Raw genomic sequence first — 22,015 nt, forward strand, 5'->3', positions numbered from 1 at the left:
CATTGGACAGGGGATAACTTTGAGTGCTAACTTACACAATGTTAGCTAATAGAAACTGTTCATCTTTGTTAATATATTTATATAGAAAAATTTAAAATAATAGATTTGCTTTGGATTGTTTAGGGCACTGTCTCCAACCCATTGCAGGAATCCAAATTAAAATGATTATTTAGTCTGCAACTAAACATATCAAGTCTATGGAGTCTGTGAGGGTTCTTTGTTTGCTCTTTGTTTTCCAAGGACTAGATATACCAAAGTGTAGAAGAAAAAATGTACACAATGCCTTCATTCTTTAAAGGACCAGACCAAAAAACAGAGTGTATAAGAATATTAGTTTAAGCTTTATTGAGATACTTATATTAATAGTATTCTGCAAGTCCATTTTTATACTTACATTAATAGTATTTTTGCAAGTCCATTTTTATTTCTCTGCCTGTGAGTAAACAATGATTTACAATGGTTATTTCCAGGGCTTTTTTTCTCATAGAATGCTCAGAACGGTGTTCCGGCACCTTTTTTTTGCAAAAAAAAAAAAAAAAAGCTCCGTCTGAAAGCCTATTGCAGGGCTAGGCAACCTTGGCCCTTTTTTATGACTCATGGACTTCAACTCCCAGAAATCTTGAGCCAGCCATGCTGAGGGGAAAGAGAGAGGTTTCCAAGCTGAGCCATGCTGGCTCGGGAATTCTCGGAGTTGAAGTCCTTGAGTCATAAAAGAGCCAAGGTTGCCTACCCAGCCCTAGAGGAGGAGATTAAAATTATTTACAGGGTTACTTCTTTAGGAACTAAACTTTTAGAATCTAAAACAGCTAATTCAAAAAAGTCAACAGGAAAAAACCTCACATTTTTCGTCTGCTTCTGTCTTTTGGAAGGTAAAAATAGATAACAAAATAATCTATTTCCTATGTTAACATGTCTGCAATGAAATCAATTAAAGGTAACAGGAAAGAAATGAGAAACATTTTTCTCAATGTAATATGTTAGCTGATACTAGAAAAAATAGTATCTTTTGTACATACTCTATTACAACTAAACCAATTTAAATTAAACATTTATTATGAATGAAATATTCTTAATTTGGACTTTACTTTTACTGTTTGGACTGTTGTGTGTTTTGAAAAATAGATTATTTAGAATCTAGTTATGTTGCACTTCAGTCTTTAAATAATTAACCTAGTATATACATAACAATATATGATGTTTTCCATGGTGAGCTTAACATCAATAACAACATTTATTAAAAAGGCTAAAATAATTTCTGGTGGTATTATCTGTACATTAAAATTTTGTTTAGTCACAATCTTTCACTTTTCACATTCTGGACAAGCAACCTAGCAAAAGATGTTACATATGTGCATAAGCGTAGTCAGTAGCATATGCCTTTTTAATAATATCAAACATGCAAAAAAACAAAAATAAGTCCAAAATATCTGTATTACATCCAGAAATGCCAACTTTGCAACCAATATTTCTCATCCATAACTATGGCAGCCTAAGGATACCTGCATATATGCAAATGCTTCTCTGGTATCAGTAACGCAGCAGGGATTGCTTTTTCCTTCCAGTAACAGACATCACACTTGTTGAACATGCACACGCAGCTAATTACAAACTTCAGTTATATGTGATATATCTAAAATGAGATGTCTCAACTGCAACGTGCAAACTTCTGTTTTCTGGCAGAACATTCCAGGACAAGCTGATCAGCTGAGCTTAGGGAGGACTCATTAATTTCATACAATTTCTGGGAAGGAAAGAAACAGACGGACAGTTTAACATCTTCCACTTGATGTTATGTTATGTAACATCTTCTGGGAGTTGAAGTCCATGAGTCATAAAAGAGCCAAGGTTGCCTATGCCTGGCCTATTGGCTTGCTGCTGAGCATGCCAAAAGACCTGGCTGACAAACGTTGCACAGGCAAGTTGTCTGCAGCAAAGGCAGGAACTTTGCACCCCTCCCTGCTGCCCAACTACACCATCTTAACTAGGTAAATAAGAGAGGACATGGAGTGGGAAATGGGTTCTGCTGAGTCCATGTGCACTCCTTCCTTGTGCTTACCCATGTCAGCCAGGCTGGTGGTCTACCTGGTGCTGGACCTGCACCACCGTCGCCTCACCCTGCACACCTAAGTGGCTGCCCTGCATTGCCTGGCCCGCACTGCATCCGCCGCCTGCCCCACGCAGTCCCGCCATATAGAGCGGGCCCCGCTGCTCCCACAGCATCAGCCGCACCAGCTCTTGCCCAGGGGGGGGCAGCACACCACCAACACCCCTTGCACCCGTGACCCTAGCAGTGCCACTCCCCCCACCTCCTGCGCCTGCCAAGATGAGAGTTCCGGGACCATTTTTTTTTTTAGAAAAAAAGCCCTGGTTATTTCCCTCCATTAATATTTTCCCACAATAGCAAGTTGATGTAAATCATGTATTTAATTCCAGAGTAACTTAGCATGCAATATCATGAGTTTACCTTGGTTCATCTGGTGTTCACAATAATTTAGCTTTAAACCTGAGTAGCATCTGAAAGGTGATGTTGAGGAAGTCTCAAATGAGCATATATTGAACTGGTCACAAGAGTTTCTTCTGGGTAGCTCATTTCTTCAGCTGTCAACTGTAAGAACATCCTCATGTAATCTTAATGAACAGTGTGCAAAGCCATTAAAAACTCAATTATGGCTTTCTCTCTTTTTTTACTGTAGATGTGAGAAAATGCAATCATAAAGTGATGTTGTGTAAACACAATAGATGCCATCTGCTATCAAGTACGATTTCAGTTCTGAAAAAAGGATATATGTTGCAGATGCATTAATAATAGGAGGCTTATCAAGGCATCATTAGGCACCAAGGAGGAGGGGAAATGAAATTTATGTGTATCTAGAGAGTACTTCATGGTTTAATTCCCCACTTTTATTTGTATGCTCAGTGCAAGTGCCATATTATGCTCCTTGTCATTTTCAATATTTTTTAAAAAAATTCTTCTCTCTATTTAATCTGGATTGATCTAAGCATATAAAAATATATTTTTAATCTTTGTGAGACTGGCAGAAATAGCAAGATATCAATTATGTTAACCTGTTGATCAAAACACATTTAATACACTTGACTTGATATCCCATCTGTTTGCAAAACCATATGTCCTAGGTGTCTGTATGAATAAGTGCTGAACCCTCAGCATTTCACAGCATGCAAAATACAGTATATATGTTTTCCTCTAAGAGTTCATTGCCTATGATTTGTTTTCAGGCAAAAATAGCAAATGGCAGTATGGATGGATGAATGCTTAATTTAGAGGAAATAATGATAAGATAAAATTGTCTTATCATAAGCTTCCCAGTGTTGCTAGCACTGGAAATACTGAGGAGAAATAATTTCAAAGCTTTTCTTTCATTCTTTTTCTCAGTTGGATAAAAACAATGATTTGATTCATCACAGAAATAAAATATAGGAATGCTCATAAATGTTTCAGATTGCCCTAGATCTGCCATTACTGTCTTCCCCTTGAGAACAGGACAGTACTCACAAGGCCATTTTTTCCCCATCTAGCTTAATGAGTGGCTAAATTTGCCTATCGGTCTCCAGTATCAATATTCCTAGTACCTTTGTTACATGCTGGCATCTGAAGAAACATTATCTTCCTATCTGTCTTCAAGTCCCAAAACGGTGATTCAGAGTGACAGTATTTGACATATGTGATTAGTGGTGCACACACACACACACACACACACACACAAACTTCTCTGTGTGTACATTATATGGTAGTGATCTCTAAACTTTCTGGCTCTGTGGACTGGTAGGAGTGGCAGGAGGGGAGGGGGCAATGGTTTTGTACACGTGCCTGTTCTTTGTAGAAATGGAGCTTTGTGGGCTTGTGGGCTCGCCCACCACTTGCATGGCTCAGTTCCCAATGGGCCATGGCCTGGTACTGGGCCATGGACTAGAGGCTGAGTACCTTTGTTATAAGGTAAGTGTGTGTGTGTGTGTGTGTGCACATGTGCATGCATGTGTGTATGTCTATATAAATATTACCCATTAGATGTGCCAAATACATATACATACATATGAGCAGTTCAACAACATAAAAGTTATTTACGAAAATGCTGCCAAAGTCTTTCCCTCTAAATACAATGTGTATGGCTGCACATTGGGCAGAAATGATCAGAATGTTTATGTGACTTGTCTGTTGCACTATAACAACATAGCACATAAAATGAAAAGGGGAGAAAATCAGTAACTTAAAAATAAGGCAAGGCTTTCCAAACTCAATCTTCTGTGAATTGCAAGAAGGCCAGCAGAGAAATATATCTGTAAAATGACTTGGCAGCAATCTCAGAACGAGAATGTCAAGAGGGGTTGCATTTGATTAAAAATTGCTATGCGTGACTGCTGAAATGGATATTTCCTTTTTCTCCTTCTCTCATTCCCCTACCCACAATGTGTGATTACTTGTTGCTTATTTTCCTGAAGGCATGTTTGCAGACATACCCAAAGCAGACTCTTTAAAGAGAATAAAACTAATATTTCTCAATATTTTTGATGCATAATCCTTTATAATGTTAGTAACAAAGGGCAATGATGGACAAATAGAAAGGATTCTCTGCAGATAAGCTTCCGTGCTTTACAAAGGTTTAATTATTTTATTATTACATCATGTGGCATAATGGTATTACAATCCTATTCCACTGGGGAAAATATGTATGAATATTTTTTGCAGGAATGCCAACAGGTCTAATTTTCTTCCTGACCCCAATGGTACTTCTATAAATTCATGCAACGATTATTTTTTATTGCCTCTAGGTCAAATGCTCCCTTGGACCTTTCACCTCTAGAAAAGTATGTTCTAAATAGATAAAAAGCAGTTGTGTTTCTCCAGATATATAATATAAGTCTGAATTGTCTGTGTTTGTGAATTAAACTCCTTGTGAACCCTGGATGCCTTAATGAACTTCATGTGGCTCTTGATCTAATTTCAAAAACTCTTTATAAATGGTAAGTTCAGATCCTAGGCAGGCATAATCTATTTCTTCCTCTATAGCTCCCAGGATGTGAAGGGTGATAAAAAAAATGGAATCAGAAAGTAAAAGAGAAAAGGTGACATAAAAAGATAAGGAAAGAGAATCATATTCCATCAAGCTTAGCCTGTAGCCTTACCCAATGTTTGCTTCAATCTAGCACATCAATAGCATATACTGTGATACCCATCATGACCCAGACCCTGCATTTTCACCTGACTATTCCTTGAAAAGAAAGGAAAGAAAGAAAGAAAGAAAGAAAGAAAGAAAGAAAGAAAGAAAGAAAGAAAGAAAGAAAGAAAGAAAGAAAGAAAGAAAGAAAGAAAGAAAGAAAGAAAGAAAGAAAGAAAGAAAAAGAAAGCCAGGAATATGGGAATCATAGCTCAAATGGTATTTTTTATAGAAATGATGAAAAAAAAGTGTTTTATTGAACAATTCTCCAGAAGGAAAAGATGAAGAATGGGAAAACAGCAGAGGAAAAGAAAGAAAGATTCAGGCAGATTGAGAAAGAAAAAAAGAGAGGAAAAGACAGAGAAGAATAGAATAGAAAACAGCTGGAAGGGACCTTGGAGGTCTTCTAATCCAGCCCTCTTATCAAGCAGGAGAACCTATACCATCTCAGACAAGTGACTGTCCAGTCTCTTAAAAATCTCCAGTCATAGAGTGCCCACGATTTCTGAAGGCAAGCTGTTCCACTGGTTAATTGTCCTCACTGTCAGGAAGTTTCTCCTTAAATCCAGGTTGCTTGTCTCTGATAAGTTTCCAACCATTGTTTCTTGTCCTGCCCTCTGTTGCTTTGGAGAATAATGTGACCCCCCTCTTCTTTGTGGAAGCCCCTCAAATACTGGAATACTGCTATCATGTCACCCCTATTTCTTCTTTTCTTTAGATTAGCCAAATCCAAGTCCTGCAGCCATTCTTCGTATGTTTTAGTCTCCAGGCCTTGGATCATCTTAATTGCTCTTCTCTGAACTTTTTCCAAGGTCTCAACATCTTTTTTGTAGTGTGGTGACCAAAATTGGTTGCAGTATTCCAGGTGTGGTCTTACTAGTTTTTTTTTTTTTAAAGTGGTACTAATACCTTGCATGATCTTGATTCTATGCCTCTGTTTATACAACCTAGGATTGTATTAGCTTTTCTGGCTGCTGCTGCACACTGCTGGCTCATAGTCAAGTGATCGTCCACTAGAAATCCAAGGTCCCTTTCAGAGTTGCTGTTTGTGAGCCAGGTCCCACCTAATCTGTACTTAAACCTTTGATTTTTCCTACCTAATCATCTTGTATGATAGGGCCCATTGTTCAAGGCTGTCAAAATCTTTTTGGATCCTGAGCATGTCTTCTGGAGTATTGGCTATTCCTGCCAGTTTGGTGTCATCTGCAAATTTGATGAGTTCCTCTTCTATTTCCTCATCTATGTCATTAATGAAGATGCAGTATGGGAGAGTCCTGGGCCTAAGATGGAGCCTTATGATACCCCACTGCTTACTTCTCTCCATATAGTACCATTGAGGACTATTCGCTGAATACGGTTTGTCAGCCAGCTACATATCCACATGCTGGTGTTGTTGTCTATCCCACTTTTTTCTAGCTTACTAAGCAGCAGGTTGTGGTCTACTTTGTCAAATGCCTTACTGAAGTCTAAGAAGCTCCAGCACTTCAAAAATCAGTTAGATAGTGAAGGGATAATTAGAGAAAAAATGGAAATATGTTCTAATAATCAAGGCAATGCCTCACAAATGATTTTTTATGTTACCTTTGCCTCAACATAAGTTTATATTGTAAGCAACATATATTCAAATTTAGGAGTCTTTCCTCCCACTCTTTTCCCCCCAATATTTATTTTGCCATACAAATTATTTTTATCTTCTTCAACCATGCTGATGATGTAGTGAGGATCTGTGATTTAGTCAGGTTCTTAGCCACATGAAACTGCTGCACTCATGCTGCTTCTGCAGGATTTCCCTCTATGAGTATTTGGCTTTGGCTGCCAAAGAGACTGGGCACCTGACTTCCACAGAGGTAAATCCAAGGAGAGCAAGAAGGACTTTTCATAAATGAAGAAGCTTCACAGAACTCAATTTCCCTCTATGTATGCATGCACAGAATTGTATCTTTCATATAGGAAGGACAGTTTGTCTATCTATATTGTGTTCCCAAAACCCAGGGCATGTTTCTATTACTGAATCCTACCTTATACAGAAAATTTGAAGAGTCTTGCCCTAAGCAAGTAATTAAATGGCTGGCAGCATTACAATAGTTTGTCCACACTTTATCTGCAATCCAGAGCATTTATTAGACCACAACCTACTCTTTGGTAAGCTAGAAAAAGGTGGAATAGACAACATCACCACCAGATGGATCTGTAGCTGGCTAGCAAACCATACTTAATGAATAGTCCTCAATGGCACTACATCCACATGGAGAGAAGTAAAGCAGTGGGGTACCACAAAGTTCTGTCTTAGGCTCAGTACTCTTCAGTATCTTCATGAGGGAATTGAAGGGGAACTCATCAAATTTGCAGATGACACCAAACTGGCAGGAGTAGCCAACACCCCAGAAGACAAACTCAGCATCCAAAAAGATATCGACAAACTTGAACAATGGGCCCTATCCAACAAAATGAGTTTCAATTGTGGAAAAAAGCAAAGTTTTACATTTAGGCAGGAAAAATCAAAGGTACAAGTACTGATTGGGCAAGACCAAAACAGTGAGAGGGATCTTCTAGTCCTAGTGGATGATCATGAGTCAGCAGTATGCAGCAGCAGCCAAAAAAGTTAATACAATCCTGGGTTGTATAAATGGAGGCATAGAATCAAGACCACATGAGGTATTAGTACTGCTTTATAAAACCCTAGTAAAACCACACCTGGAATATTGCAGCCAGTTTTAGTCATCATATCACAAAGAGATGTTGACAGTTTGGAAAAAAAATCAGAGAAGAGCAACTAAGATAATCAAAGGCCTGGAGACTAAAACATATGAAGAATGGCTGCAGGACTTGGGCTTGGCTAGTCTAAAGAAAGAAGAAATAGAGGAGACATGATAGCAATATTCCAGTACTTGAGGGGCTGCCACAAAGAAGAGGGGGTCATGTTATTAATCAAGGCACCAGAGGGCAGGACAAGAAACAATGGTGGGAAACTGATCAAAGAGAAAAGCAACCTGGAATTAAGGAGAAACTTCCTGACAGTGAGGACAATTAACCAGTGGAATAGCTTGCCCCCAGAAATTATGGGTGCTCCATCACTGGAAATTTTTTAAAAGAGGCTAGACAGTCACTTGTTTGAGATGGTATAGGTTCTCCTGCTTCAACAGGGGGCTGGACTAGAAGACCTCCAAGATCCTTTCCTGCTCTATTCTATTCTAATACTGCTGAAGCATATCTTCCATTCATTTCAAAGGGCCTTACTTCTAACTCAATATTTATTTAAATGACAGCCCCTGCAAAGAGAGCATCAGCAACAAAGGAGAAGTGCTTCTTTAACTTGCACAAAAAGACATATAGTTAGGGTAAAGATTAGAGTTGACATGTTTTGTCCAAATAAAGCCCAACTATCATTTGATAGTTAGGCTTCCTTTGAATGCATCCAGATTGAGAGTGCTGGGCATACAGGGTATAGGGTCAGGTTGTTTGTCTCTCCCCCAGGATATCTGCCTAGGTTAAATAGAGTCGGCACATTCCAGGGTCCATCCCTTAAGTGTTGTCATCTGGTTGGATATAGGAATCTATTACATGGATTGATTGATTGATTGATTGAATGGCAATGGTAGGTTAAGTTCCTGGTTGTTTTGGTTTTTATTATTGTCAGTGCTTTTTTTGTAAAAGAAAAAGGTGCCGGAACTCACACATGTCATACAACCTGCCTTGCCTACCCTACAAGGTTCCATCCAAAAAAGGTGCCGGAACTCCGTTCTGAGCCTTCTATGAGAAAAAAAGCCCTGATTATTGTTATGAGCCATATAGAGTTGTGTTTTACAAGGTTGGCAGACAAATAAATGAATGAATAAAGTATGCTGCTTAGATTACATTGAATAGTTTGAAGTCTCTGGATTTATCAAGTCTTAGAAAGAATTTCTACTAGCAAACTGTGGAACACTTTTTTCCCTCCAACAAGGATAATTTAGGAGCAAGGATCCAGGCAATTGCTTAGATTGCTAATCTCAGGGTTAGTTGGTTATTTATTGAACTGTCCAGTCAGCAACTACAGCAAATAGCACAAAAGGTCCATGATGTCTTCCATGCAAGTGATTTATACAATCACCCAGCCATTGCTTTAGGAATACCAACCCTCTCATATTAGTGTTTTATCACCATAGTAATGTTTCCAGATGACAGTTTATATCACTGGTGGAGATTGACTCCATGTGTGAAGTAGACATATGATGGAAATAAGTTGATTGTAGAAATCATGCATCAAACTTGTAAAATAACTTATAATATAAAATTTATTTTTTTCTGAAGTCAAACAAAATGTGGGTAAATATGTATGTGGTTGTGGTGTTTTGTTAGTTTATTTATTTTGGCACAATTTTTTATTTGCTTAGACTGTAAGCATATATGAGTGAAACTTTTTTTAATGTATTCTCAGTTTTAAAAGATAACACTTTTATTGAGTTTATCTCAGTTCTGCTAACTACATGGACCTTTTTTTGGTAAAGAGTATAGAGGTGATTTGCTGTGCATTTAATTATTTTTCACAGGAACAAATGTGTGAATTTGGAGTTGAACCACTCTGACTCATAGTCCCCGAGTCTTATCAGTTTCTGTCTGAAAAGCTGTTGAAGCAGAAAAATGAGGATTCCAAAGAGTAGTTTTAAATTCTGGACTTTATTTCTCACCTTATAGTTAGGCTCCTTAGTAAAGATGGTTCTTCTACCATTACCAGTTTTCTATCTTGTAGATGAGAGCAGTGTGAATAGCGATGCCACTGAAGCATTTTGAAAACTCTGCCTAATACAATTCAGTGGTTTTTCCAAAAATTTAACTGACCTCCCAAATTGTAGGATTCTTGATATATTGTAATCTATATAATATGGACATGTTGCAAGAGCAGACAGCTTAATAGTGTTTGCATATGCAAACAAAAGGGTCTGATAGCGTAACTTCAGTAGAGCGGAAAGGAAATATGATATGCTCTTCATGTCTGAAGTCAATATTTTCCTGTCAGACAGTTTGAAATCCAAGGTGGAAAAATTTTAAAATAATAATAAATTGTCCCCTTTAGCTGATGATGCAAGCAGTGGATACAAAAGTATTCCTGGAATTTTGATGTTTTTCTTTTCTCCCAGAAAACAATTATAATAATAGTAATAGATCTGAGAAAACTAACAACTATCTGGGGTTCTGATTGTTGGCCTGATTATTTAGAATTATTGACTCTTTAATTAATTTAGTTGTAATATCAGGAAAAGGAACTACTGATCTTTTCTTTTTTTCTTTTCTTTTCTTTTTAGGCTCCTTCATGATGGTGAATAGTTCTGGGAGGGCATCTGGGCAAAAGGCCCACTTGCTTTTACCAACACTGAAGGAAAACGACACACACTGCATTGATTTCCATTACTACTTGTCCAGTCGTGACCGTTCCAGTCCTGGATCCTTGAATGTTTATGTGAAAGTGAATGGTGGACCTCAAGGCAACCCTATCTGGAACGTCTCTGGGCTTGTTACAGAAGGTTGGGTGAAAGCAGAGCTGGCTATCAGTACTTTCTGGCCGCACTTTTATCAGGTACACTTGAGATTTCTTTTCTTTTACCATATTGATAGGCAACCTGCAGCCTGTGAGCCACTGTGGCTTTTTTAAGAGATTAGCAAATTGCTCATTTTCTATTGGGTTTTACTTTATTATTATTATTTTTTTTCAGTTTTGCAATTGGAGGTGAGAAAGGGGTAAAATATTTTCTGTTAAATGAACTGCATCCACCAACAATAAACAACTAATTTTAGTCCAATCTTCTTTAGTGGCATTTCTGCATCACAACCTACTCCTTGGGGATCTTGGAGGAGGAGGATAAGGATGGTAATAAATGCAGAATCCAATCTAGATTCTGTCACTGGGACCTGAGGTTTAATCTTCTGAGCTTTCAGACTTGTGCTGGAGCCCAAAGCTCAGAAGACTAAACCTCTGATGCCAGCGACTGACCCAGACTGCATTTTGCAACATTATCCTGGGACACTATATTTGCCTTCATTTGTGTAGGAATAATAATAAGAAAATTAACTAAAATGACCACAATTCACAAATAAAATATATGAATGTATCCTAACATCATGACAGCTAAAATCTGTTTTTCCTTGCCATACAGAGTATCAGACCAATCTCAGGCTCTGTGTACATTACATTAAATTGAAATGAGGTATTTTTTTATCCATCCATTAGGAACCTAAGCAGTAAATATGACAGGTGGTGCTAAGTTCTTGTAACCTTGGATAGTCAAGCATATTCAATCACAATAGATATTTTTTCTCTTATATTCAGCATGCTTCTTGAATATTATTTACCATTCTTTTTCATCGGTAACCATGGTCATATGACTGAAGGAAAAGTGGCACCTAGGGAAATTGAGGAGCAGAAAAAAATGGACAGAGATTATCCCAAATCTTGTTTTGAATATGCCTACTTTTGGAATGACTTTTGAAGATTACCCCTAAAGAAATGAGATATCTGTTGTTGTTTTTAAAAAAATAAAATCTCCAAATTGCTCTATGATTTTTTTCTCTCTCTCTCAGAGAGAGAAATTAGACAACAAATTAGATAATTGTGTTATGACTGAGCCATTTGTTTGAGAGATGCCAAAATCACAATGACTAATACTGTCTTTTATATAAATCATTTGGAACAACCTGAAAAATGTATGTATGTGAGTGAGTGTGTGTGTATCCATATACACATACATATGTATTAATCACTCACTGTGCAAGATAAATTTTTCAGGGTAATGCTATGTAGATCCCCAAAAAGAAGTAGGAAATAGTGTGCCCCCAAAATTAAAAACATGAGATAAAAATAAATACAGGTAGAGCTAGTTGACACTAAATGCATTGATTTTAGCACTGATTATGTGGGTAATGACTTTGGGTAATGAAATGTTTGCAAGAAAACAGCTCAGAATTCAGAGAGCACTGAAGACCCTTCACAACACTAAAATGGTTCAGAAAACATTGTTGTTTCTGCCATGTCTATACATTGCTTCATGTATGCTTTAAATTTCTCACTTTTTTTCTTTTTGTGGATCTCAGCAACTCCATCCAACCACGGTTTTCTTAATATTGCTCTCAACCGATTCAGTTTTCATTTGTATGTCCTCTGTTGCAGAATTAGGACTATCCAACAACACTATCTAAAACTTCTAGATTAGTGGCAGTTTTTAAAGCTTTATTCTAGCAACATATGAACATCCATCTTTTAGTTCTTACATATGAAAGATCCTACTTGTTGTCAGGCAATGAAAGAGCATAGGAAATCACCTTGGAGTGCCTTTCAGGATGAATCTTGATGGAATCAAAAATGACATTTCAGATGTCTCTTATCTCCAGCTCTCTCTCTCTCTCTCTCTCTCTCTCTCTCTCTCTATATATATATATATATATATATATATATATATATATATATATATATATATATATATATATATATATATATATATATATATATCGAATCTCAGATAAAGGGTATGACTGACTGATGAGAACATAATAAGTTCGAAATGATCATCTCAGCCTCCCAAATTCTTTATTAGCAATTTGAATAATTTACACAAATAATGAGCTGTCATAAGTTGACTATATCCTGTGGATAAGCCTTGAGTCAGGCCAAAGCAGGAAAGAAAGAGTTAATTAGCAAGCTGCATTCAAAAAGCCTTGACAAATTCTTAACATATATCTATATATCTCTATCTCTATCTCTATCTCTATCTCTATCTCTATCTCTATCTCTATCTCTATCTCTATCTCTATCTCTATCTCTATCTCTATCTCTATCTCTATCTCTATCTCTATCTCTATCTATCTATCTATCTATCTATCTATCTATCTATCTATCTATCTATCTATCTATCTATCTATCTATGTAAATGCTTGTTAACTATTTAGATTACCTTGCTAGGCCCCAAACATGTGACAAATCTTTATTTCCTGTTTCAGTCTAACCGAAGGCCATCGACAGGCAGTAGTCACAACAGTGACAGCTCATATTTGTGTAAATTTTAGATCCCTTTAATTATTTGTTAGCAATCTAAAATTTACACACACACACACACACAAACACACACACACACACATACACACACACACACACACACACACACACACACACACACACACACACACATATATATATATATATATATATATATATATATATATATATATATATATATATATATATATATATATATTGTATGCAATGCATCATCTTGATTGCCTCACATATTTTTTCCTTATCATTTGTTAACCTCTGATAGTTAGCAATCTTATCAAGATGTTTTCTATAACCGTTCCATAACCATAGGGTGTTGAAGAATCTTATTAGAAAACAAATATTTTCAAGGTTTCTATATCCTTTCATAACTTGCCTTGGAGCATCTTGATAACATCTTGTACATGCTTACTTTTCAGGTTTCTTCTGTAGTGCATTCTTTTTAACCATTATTGTCTGGTCATTAACCCATTCTATAATATATTTTTTTTTCTGCCATCATAGTTCTAGAGCTTAATTAAGATATAACTGGTTGCATGATTATATTTATTGCTAATACCAATTTTTAATGTATAGTATTGTACATGCATGCATACATGCACTTTTTAGAAGAGACTTTTGAAAGGGATTTTATGTATATATCTACATAAGTAAATCTGAGCACAGGTGGGTTGCTCTGTGGAATGCAGGTAGTCCTTGTTTAGCAACTGCCTTGTTTAGTCACCATTCAATTACAGTGGTTATGACCAATCCTTGCATTTCTGACCTTCACAGGTCTGTAAAGCAAAGCTGAAATAAACATAGTTGTGGTTTCACTTAGCAATCACTTTGCTTAACAACTGAGTTACTGTCCCAATTGTGATTGTTAAACAAGAACTAACTGAAAGTATTTTTTTCAGAATCTGAATGCTTTGTGCTTAAGTATGTTAGAGAGATGATTTCTGTATACTTTTCAATTGTTTACTTAATCAATTTGTTGTCCCCTATGCATTTCAGGTCATATTTGAATCGGTTTCCTTGAAGGGGCACCCCGGGTACATAGCTGTGGATGAAGTCAGAGTCCTTGCTCATCCATGCAGTAAGCATCTCTTTCCCCCCACTTTCCCTCCTAACCATAGCCATGCATTTCATGTTCAAATGAGTAATTTACCCAATTTAGTCAGTTCTGAAACATTTTCTTTTATCTATTCCAAATGCTTGCGGAGTAGAAGCAATCAACCCTGAATAAATACATAATTTCTCAAGTTGTACAACAAGCAAAGCTGCTTCAAATGTGCAGCAAGTGCCAAAATTTTAAACCATTATTAAAGGGGAATAAAGCCCTGATTGTTAGGACCATTGAAGGGAGAGAAATTACAGGGTTTTAGTGATTCCCTATAGAATTAACTTAAAGAGAGAAAGTTGGGGTAGGGAGGAGAAACTTCATGAACACAACTAAGCAAATTAGTGCAATATTCACACTGGAAAAAAAAGACCTGGAGTGTTTTTCTTTAAAGAAATGGTTGTATAACATATGTGAGTTCCGGCACCTTTTTCTTTTACAAAAAAAGCACTGTATGTATATATATATATATATATATATATATATATATATATATATATATATATATATATATATATATATATATATATATATATATATATATATATATATATATATATATATATATATATATATATATATATATATATATATATATATATATATATATATATATATATATATATATATATATATATATATATATATATATATATATATATATATGTGTGTGTGTGTGTGTGTGTGTGTGTGTGTGTCTCAAAGCAAATGATTCATACTGTGAAATAGAGAAATAAGTCAAAGATTGTTTTGATGTATTTCCTAGGCTACTGTATATCTTTCAGCTGTTCTATTCAGATTTATTTTAAAAGAATTCAATTAGGAATCTATATCAATTAGGAATCTATATCAAATTGACATTAAAGACACCCAGTTTATAATAACAAAGAACAAACTGACACAGTATGAATTTGAATTTGAATTTAGGCTATTTTGTATGAACATGGGAATTATCTGACTTTTTTTTATTTCTGTGGAGAGCTTAATAATTAGGACAAAGTAGGCAGACTAAAGCATTTTTAGTCCCACCAATAGGAGAAATTAAGTATAGATTTTTAGATAAATTCCAGAAAATTTACCAGAGTTAATTTTTTGAGTCACTTTGGGCCATGCAACCTTGCTCCAACTTATTTTTTCAGTGTAGGTATCTCTGAATGGATAAATGTTGGAAATCTGTGACAATGTCATCATAGAAATGTTTTGACTTATGCATCTGGGGTCAGATGTTGAAACATCAGTGTAAAATAGTGACATTTATGAGATGATGTTACCATGTGAATGTAGCCATGTTGGCATTATCACAGTTTGCTACAATTATTGCTGTGTTTATTATTTATTTAAGAAAATTTTGTGGCCGCTCAACTCACTCATGGTGATTCTGTGTTATAAGGGTTGTTACTGAAAGGACAAAATGATGAATAGCCTCATCTACAGAGTCATGTAAATAATGCAAATCAACTGTGAATGTATTTTTACTCTTGCAAAATGACGCTGGAACTCTTGAATCAAACTGCTCTAAATTGGTTCCAAAGCTTTCATCTAATCAGTGCATTTTAATCTCATTATTAATGTGTGATGAAGAAGTTTGCTCACCTTCAAGAATTATCAGAATATTCTTGGAAAATCATGGCATAGTGAATCATAAGTTTCAGTAAATTCATATACAGTATCTTGGCCATCCTAGTGCAAAACATTTAATGGGCTACCTGTGTTATAATCTTCCTCAAAATATGTACTGAGAAAGTTGTGGTAATCTGACTGTTCTATTCCCTGCTAGTAAATTTAAGCATCAGTCTGATCTTTATAGGAAGGATATCGATAAACTGGTAATTCAGTGTTTTATGAATGCTTACCAAACACCTGGAACCTTTTTTCTCCCACAGGCTTTGTCTCCATGATTTCCTGATATACTTAAATGCAACTGTGATATGATATGATATGATAATTATAACTGAAATTATTGCAAAAAGGAACATGAGGTGGTATTTTAAACATGAGTTTTAAATGTAAGAATAAGCAGTCCGTACATATACTAGTAGTGCATAAAAAGATTGGGAACATAACAATAGCCCTATTAGTCTGTTGAGTTCTTTCCACTCAAATTAGCATAAACAAATCTCTCTCAGTTGTTTCAAAATGGCTGTTCTTATTCTTCTTATATCTTGTTATAGAAAAAAATATGAAACTAATTAAAATGAGCTTAGTTTGTATTTCAGAAATATGTACAGTTCAAAATTCTGTAGAAGATTGAAAATTTGACTTCAAAGTGCTTCTGTTCACATAGCATGATTTTTTTATTTAAAGCAATAATCTTATTTCTATGCCCAATTTGCTCTCTTTCTGTAATGTATTGAGGTTTTTTGCTTGTACTGATTCACGTGTCTGTTCAAATGCTGCATTAACAGTTGCTCATTGGTCTGTATGTGTAACGGCTACTGACTAAGCCAGACTTGTTGTCTCCAGGACTATCATTGGTAGATTTAGGGCAAGAATGGCTTCCTTCAAATCTATTGGCTGCCGCCTAGTGGCCAACCATATAAATAGCTGTGCAGCAACCACTGTTTCAGTTCTGTTCTGCTTGACTGCAATAAAGCATGTTACTGTTTGGAACCTTCATCTCACTTATTACCTGCAATGAACCGACTACACAACACTGGTGACAAAGGTGGAATGAAGGCCACAACACTCCTCTGTGTGTGCAGGTCTGCAACGTTTGACATCGCTGAGAACTTGGTTGCACTGGCACAGATGGAGTCCTGAAGAAATGGCTCAGCGACAATTTTCAACCGAAGCTGTCGGTGATAGCATGGAGGCATTGCTTCGAACAGCGAGAACAACAACCTGGCAAGATGGCCATGGAGTTCATCGCAGCATTGAGACAAGCATCATGTCTTTGTCAGTTCACGGACTTGGAAGAAAGACTTCGAGACCGTCTTGTCTGTGGACTCAGGAGTAGGGAGCTCCAACAAAAATGTTTTGTGAAGGAGACTCTCACTCCAATAAGCTTTGAAAGAGGTCATGGCAGACAAAGCTGCCACTGGGGCCATGAAGACATTGCACACCACACGCAGAAGCCGTCCACCATGAGGACACTGAGCAAAAGCACACCACACGCAGAAGCCGTCCACCATGAGGACACTGAGCAATGAAAAGACGTCAACTCTGACCATGAAGTCAACAAGATTCAGTAACATCAAGACAAGGAACAGAGACCCCCTGAAAAGGCAGTTCCCTTCCTAAGATGTTTGGGCTGTGGAGGGCACCATCAATGAGCAGACTGCAGATTCAGGACAGCCATGTGTTGGGCCTGTGGGAAATCTGGCCACATTGCAGCTGTCAGTAGAGGTCGCCAGAACGACCGCCAACCAGACAAGTCATTCAGGAGAGGTACTGGAGCCCCGGGGCAGCATAGAGTAGAGTTCTGCTCCAGCTGTAGGAGTGTCTGCCACACAGGAGGTCGACACCCCCTCAAACAAAAACTTTTACTACCAGTTGAGCTGCAAGGCGTTCCTTGCAGAATGGAACTGGACACTGGTTCAGCTGTATCCATTATTTCCCTTGAGATCTTCTAGTTCGTGTGCAGCCACAGCAAAAGATGGGCCAAACTTTGGCCATCTGATATTATTTTAATGGACTTCCAGAATTCCCAAGTAGCCATCAAGGCTGAGGCCACTTTGACCATAAAATTCAATGGGTTTTTGGGGTCCTAGATGTCATTGTAGTGGAGGGCCAGAGAACAAGCCTCATTGGGCTTGATTGGTTTGATGCACTGGGCATTCAAGTAACCGGAAGTCACCGGACACAAGCGGAGAACTTGGCATCAGTATGTAAGGAATTTGCAGATGTTTTAGACACAAGCCTGAGAGAGTACAAGGGCCCTCCTATAGCCTTTAAGCTTGATTCCTCCGTAACTCCAATTAGGGTCAAGCCCCATCATGTTCCTTTTGCGTTAAAGCACAAAATTGATGCAGAGCTGGACAAGCTGGTCAGTCAGGGGGTACTACAGCCAGTAGATGGTGGGGAGTGGGAAACTCCTATTGTTATGCCACTTAAGGCCAATAGGGAGATCAGGATTTACGCTGATTTCAAGTGCACCATTAACCAGGCACTGCAGCAGCACATGTACCCGGTGCTGGTTGTTAGCCACATTTTGGCATTGCTGCAAGGGGGTAGCATGTTTGCTAAGTTAGATTTGGCACAGGCCTATCAGCAGTTACCAGTGGATGAGGCCACAGCAGCCGCACAAACAATTGTGACACATAGGGGGGCTTTTAAGGTCAAGCACCTCCAATTTGGGGTTAGTGTAGCCCCAGGAATCTTCCAGGGAGTAATTGAGCATATGATCAAGGGTATTCCAGGGGTATGCCCTTATTTTGATGATATACTCATTGCCGGAGAGTCCACTGAGTCCTGGCAAGGCAGCTCAAAGCCGTCCTTCAGCGGTTCCGCACAGCAGGACTCAAGCTGAGGAAGGACAAATGCAAAATTGTTCTTATTAGTAAATGCTTTCTTTTGTTCCAATTCAGAAGTGCCAGAGTATTGAAAATAGCAGAATTATTGCCAGTTAACCAGGTCCATACACTGAAGTTGGAGAGAACATAAGATATTAACTGTCAAAATTGTTTGCTGTAAATATATTAAGGCAGTATTGCTTTGTATCAGGGCTCTCCACTTAAAATGACAGATCTATGACCCTGCCTCAGCCAAGAGCTAGTACATCAATACATTTTGACATGGATAAATTAGTGACCAGTTAAAAAGGATGGAATAGCACTATTTAACTTGATTGACTGGATGTAGTTCTTCAGGAATACAATATATGTTATGGACAGTTACTAGCTAGTTTTCCCTTACTATGGATGTTTATTTTGCTATCTGAAGCAAAAAAACAATGATTTTAATTTAAAAATATAAATGGGTTACAAAAATTAAAAGTGTGGTCATGACTGGATTCTATGATTGCTAAAATCTGAAAGAAATCTTGATCAGAGATCTCCGATTCCACTTTTAGTGCATTCTAAAATAATCAGTTACTGTTTAATGCTGTGGCTTAGCATATTATTTGCTACTGGATAAATGGATAAATTTTCTGAAATGGAACTTTTGTAGTTAAAATTTCTTGAATTCTTTGCCTCTGCAATGCAGCTATAGCATAGATCCAAACATATTCTAATAGTTGGCAACATCAGCTAATAACATCCATGCATTGTATTTATACAATGAATGGAAAAGAAAAAGGATTTTGACATACAAAAATCATTTCTTTTGATTATATATTTGAAATGCCAGAGACATTATGAAAAAACAAGCAACCCAATATTGGAGATATTCTGGAAGCCAAGCTCCAGCATGAAAGGTGGCCAGGGTTCTCCTTTTTATCTGGGCCATGATGTAAACTGTGCCATCCAGGATCCAGATGGCTCCTTATCTGCTGTGATTTAGAAGAGCTATGAAAACCTGGCTCTTTTCCTAGATCTTTAGCAAGGGAGAATGAGACTCCTTGCTGCATTGCGTTTGCCATCTTTTATCTGTAGTATTCATGTTATTGGATTTCTTTATTGTGAGCCACCCAGAGTCATTGAGAGTTGGGTGGCATAAAATTTTAACAAATTGTTGCTATTATTACTAATTTGCTTGCTCATGAGTTAAAGCTTCAAGCTGTATGACATTGAAACTTAGAGATGTGATTCTTTGGTTCTGGATTATTGTCCCTAAGATAACTGGTAGAATAATAGAAATAGAAATATTCTATTAAAAATAGAATATTTTTGCTCCTATCTTCTGTGTAATGCATCCATCCTTGTTCTCCTTGACTATGGTATTCTTTTGGGTTGGTTGCAGGGTTTGAGGTTGGGCAGTGTAGTTTGTTCTGCTTTGGCTCCTTTGTCCCAGGCAGGTCCTTATTGATATTGATAGGGAGTGAGAGGTCCAGCCCAGAGCTGAAGTGGAGAGAGTACTGAGCCCTTGGTGGTGTGCTGCAGGGCTCAGTATTCTCTCCATTCCTTTTAAACATCTACATGAAGCTGTGGGTGAGATCATCCATCACCAGAAGGTCAAGGCATTCTGATTGGTGAGGTCCAGGAGAAAAGCCTTTTCTGAATGGCTGCTGCTGTTTGGAGAATCGTGCCTCTGAGGTGAGACCTGCACCCATCCTTTCAGCCTTCTGAAAGGACCTGAAGACTTGGTTCTGCCAACTAGCCAATGCTAAGCCTGCCTTTTGGCTGGAATAAATTATTATGAAAACGGCTAATGAACTAGATATAACCCCCCTCCCAGGGATGCATCTTGCTCCCTTCCTTCTCATCTTGTTAATTTTAAACTAATTTAATGTTATTATTTATTGTTACTAATCACTAATTGTAGTTCTAAAAGTTTTACTCTTTCATATCTGCCTTTTTTAAACAAACATTATTTGCTCATCTTTCTACACAGGGCATTTGCTTTTTGCTTCCACTAAATATTAATTGAAATGTAGTCTTGGGACATGTTGAATTTTTTTTGTTATAGAAATTTATTTATTGTATACTGTTTGTGCCAAGGTGGTCATTGTGTTTCTTTTTATCTCCTTAGCCAGAACAGCAAAGACAGTCTGCATTTGAAAAAAGAAAACCAAAAGGCAGGCTTAGCGTTGCTTTGCTAGGTTATATATTCTGTGAGAAACTCGGAGAAAGAAAGAAAGAAAGAAAGAAAGAAAGAAAGAAAGAAAGAAAGAAAGAAAGAAAGAAAGAAAGAAAGAAAGATTCTCATTCTATTTCTGCTATCATTATGCATTGTGATGCTCTATCCTGGTAATATTTTGTCTTTTTGTTAGGAAAAGCTCCTCACTTCTTGCGGCTGCAAAATGTGGAGGTTAATGTTGGGCAGAATGCAACATTCCAGTGCATTGCAGGAGGCAAGTGGTCTCAGCATGACAAATTGTGGCTACAGGTAAAAGCACAATGGATCCTTTATATTCTTTAGAAGTTTCAAACCATAGTTCTCATCTATGAACAAATAGATATTCTGTATCCAGTGGAAAATTTCTGTGTAATACTTTCATCATTTCCCTTTCAGTAAGAGAACATTCTGAAACATGTAAAACAGGGTTTAAACTTATGGCCTGAAAAATTATTCAGTGGAATATGCTTAATATCTTAAGCAGCTAAATGTTTAACATTATAAGAAATATTATACAACCCCAAGCATTTATTTACTGTATTTCTTCCTATTTACGTATATAAGAAACCAAATGTTTCTTATACTCCTGTTGGAAAAAAAATCAAAATTAGCAGAATTAGAGATTTGATTTTGAGGCTGTAAAAGAAAAAGAAACAAGCAAGACACTAAAAGCTGATCTTTCAAATGAATGGGATGGGATCAATGTGAAGAAATTTCAGGATGCCTTACTTCATTTCCACTTGAAGACTTTTTAATTACTTCTACGTTTTATTTGCATACGTAATTTATTTCATTCATACTACTTTATTAATCTACATTCTGATCCTAGTCATTCTCAATCACACCTTTTGTTGAAATTGTAAAGTAGCTCAATCTCAGCTACTATCTTCTCAAAGATGTTTGTGCTTCTTACTACTACCAATACAGAGCAGAACTGCCAGCTTAACTCTGAAGAACTGACTGTGCTATTGTTTCAGCTGAATAAATTGCCTCTGATAAGCAGTCTCTAAACCTAGCACAAATATACCCTGCCAATCATCTGTGTTATCTGTTTGTCCT

General features: G+C 37.1%; 1 protein-coding gene across 1 annotated transcript in view; it reads left to right on the forward strand.

Moving 5' to 3' along the window:
• Positions 1 to 22,015, forward strand: part of PTPRT (protein tyrosine phosphatase receptor type T) — a gene marked incomplete at both ends in the record, with an annotated part of 698,891 nt that overhangs the window by 285,536 nt on the left and 391,340 nt on the right. The window contains 3 exons of the mRNA XM_081322609.1: positions 10,457 to 10,728; positions 14,194 to 14,275; positions 21,111 to 21,226. Coding sequence (XP_081178735.1) covers positions 10,457 to 10,728; positions 14,194 to 14,275; positions 21,111 to 21,226 — 470 coding nt within the window. The remainder of the gene's footprint in view (positions 1 to 10,456; positions 10,729 to 14,193; positions 14,276 to 21,110; positions 21,227 to 22,015) is intronic.

Source organism: Vipera berus, assembly GCF_964194415.1.
Source record: "Vipera berus genome assembly, chromosome: 3".
NCBI lineage: Eukaryota > Metazoa > Chordata > Lepidosauria > Squamata > Viperidae > Vipera > Vipera berus.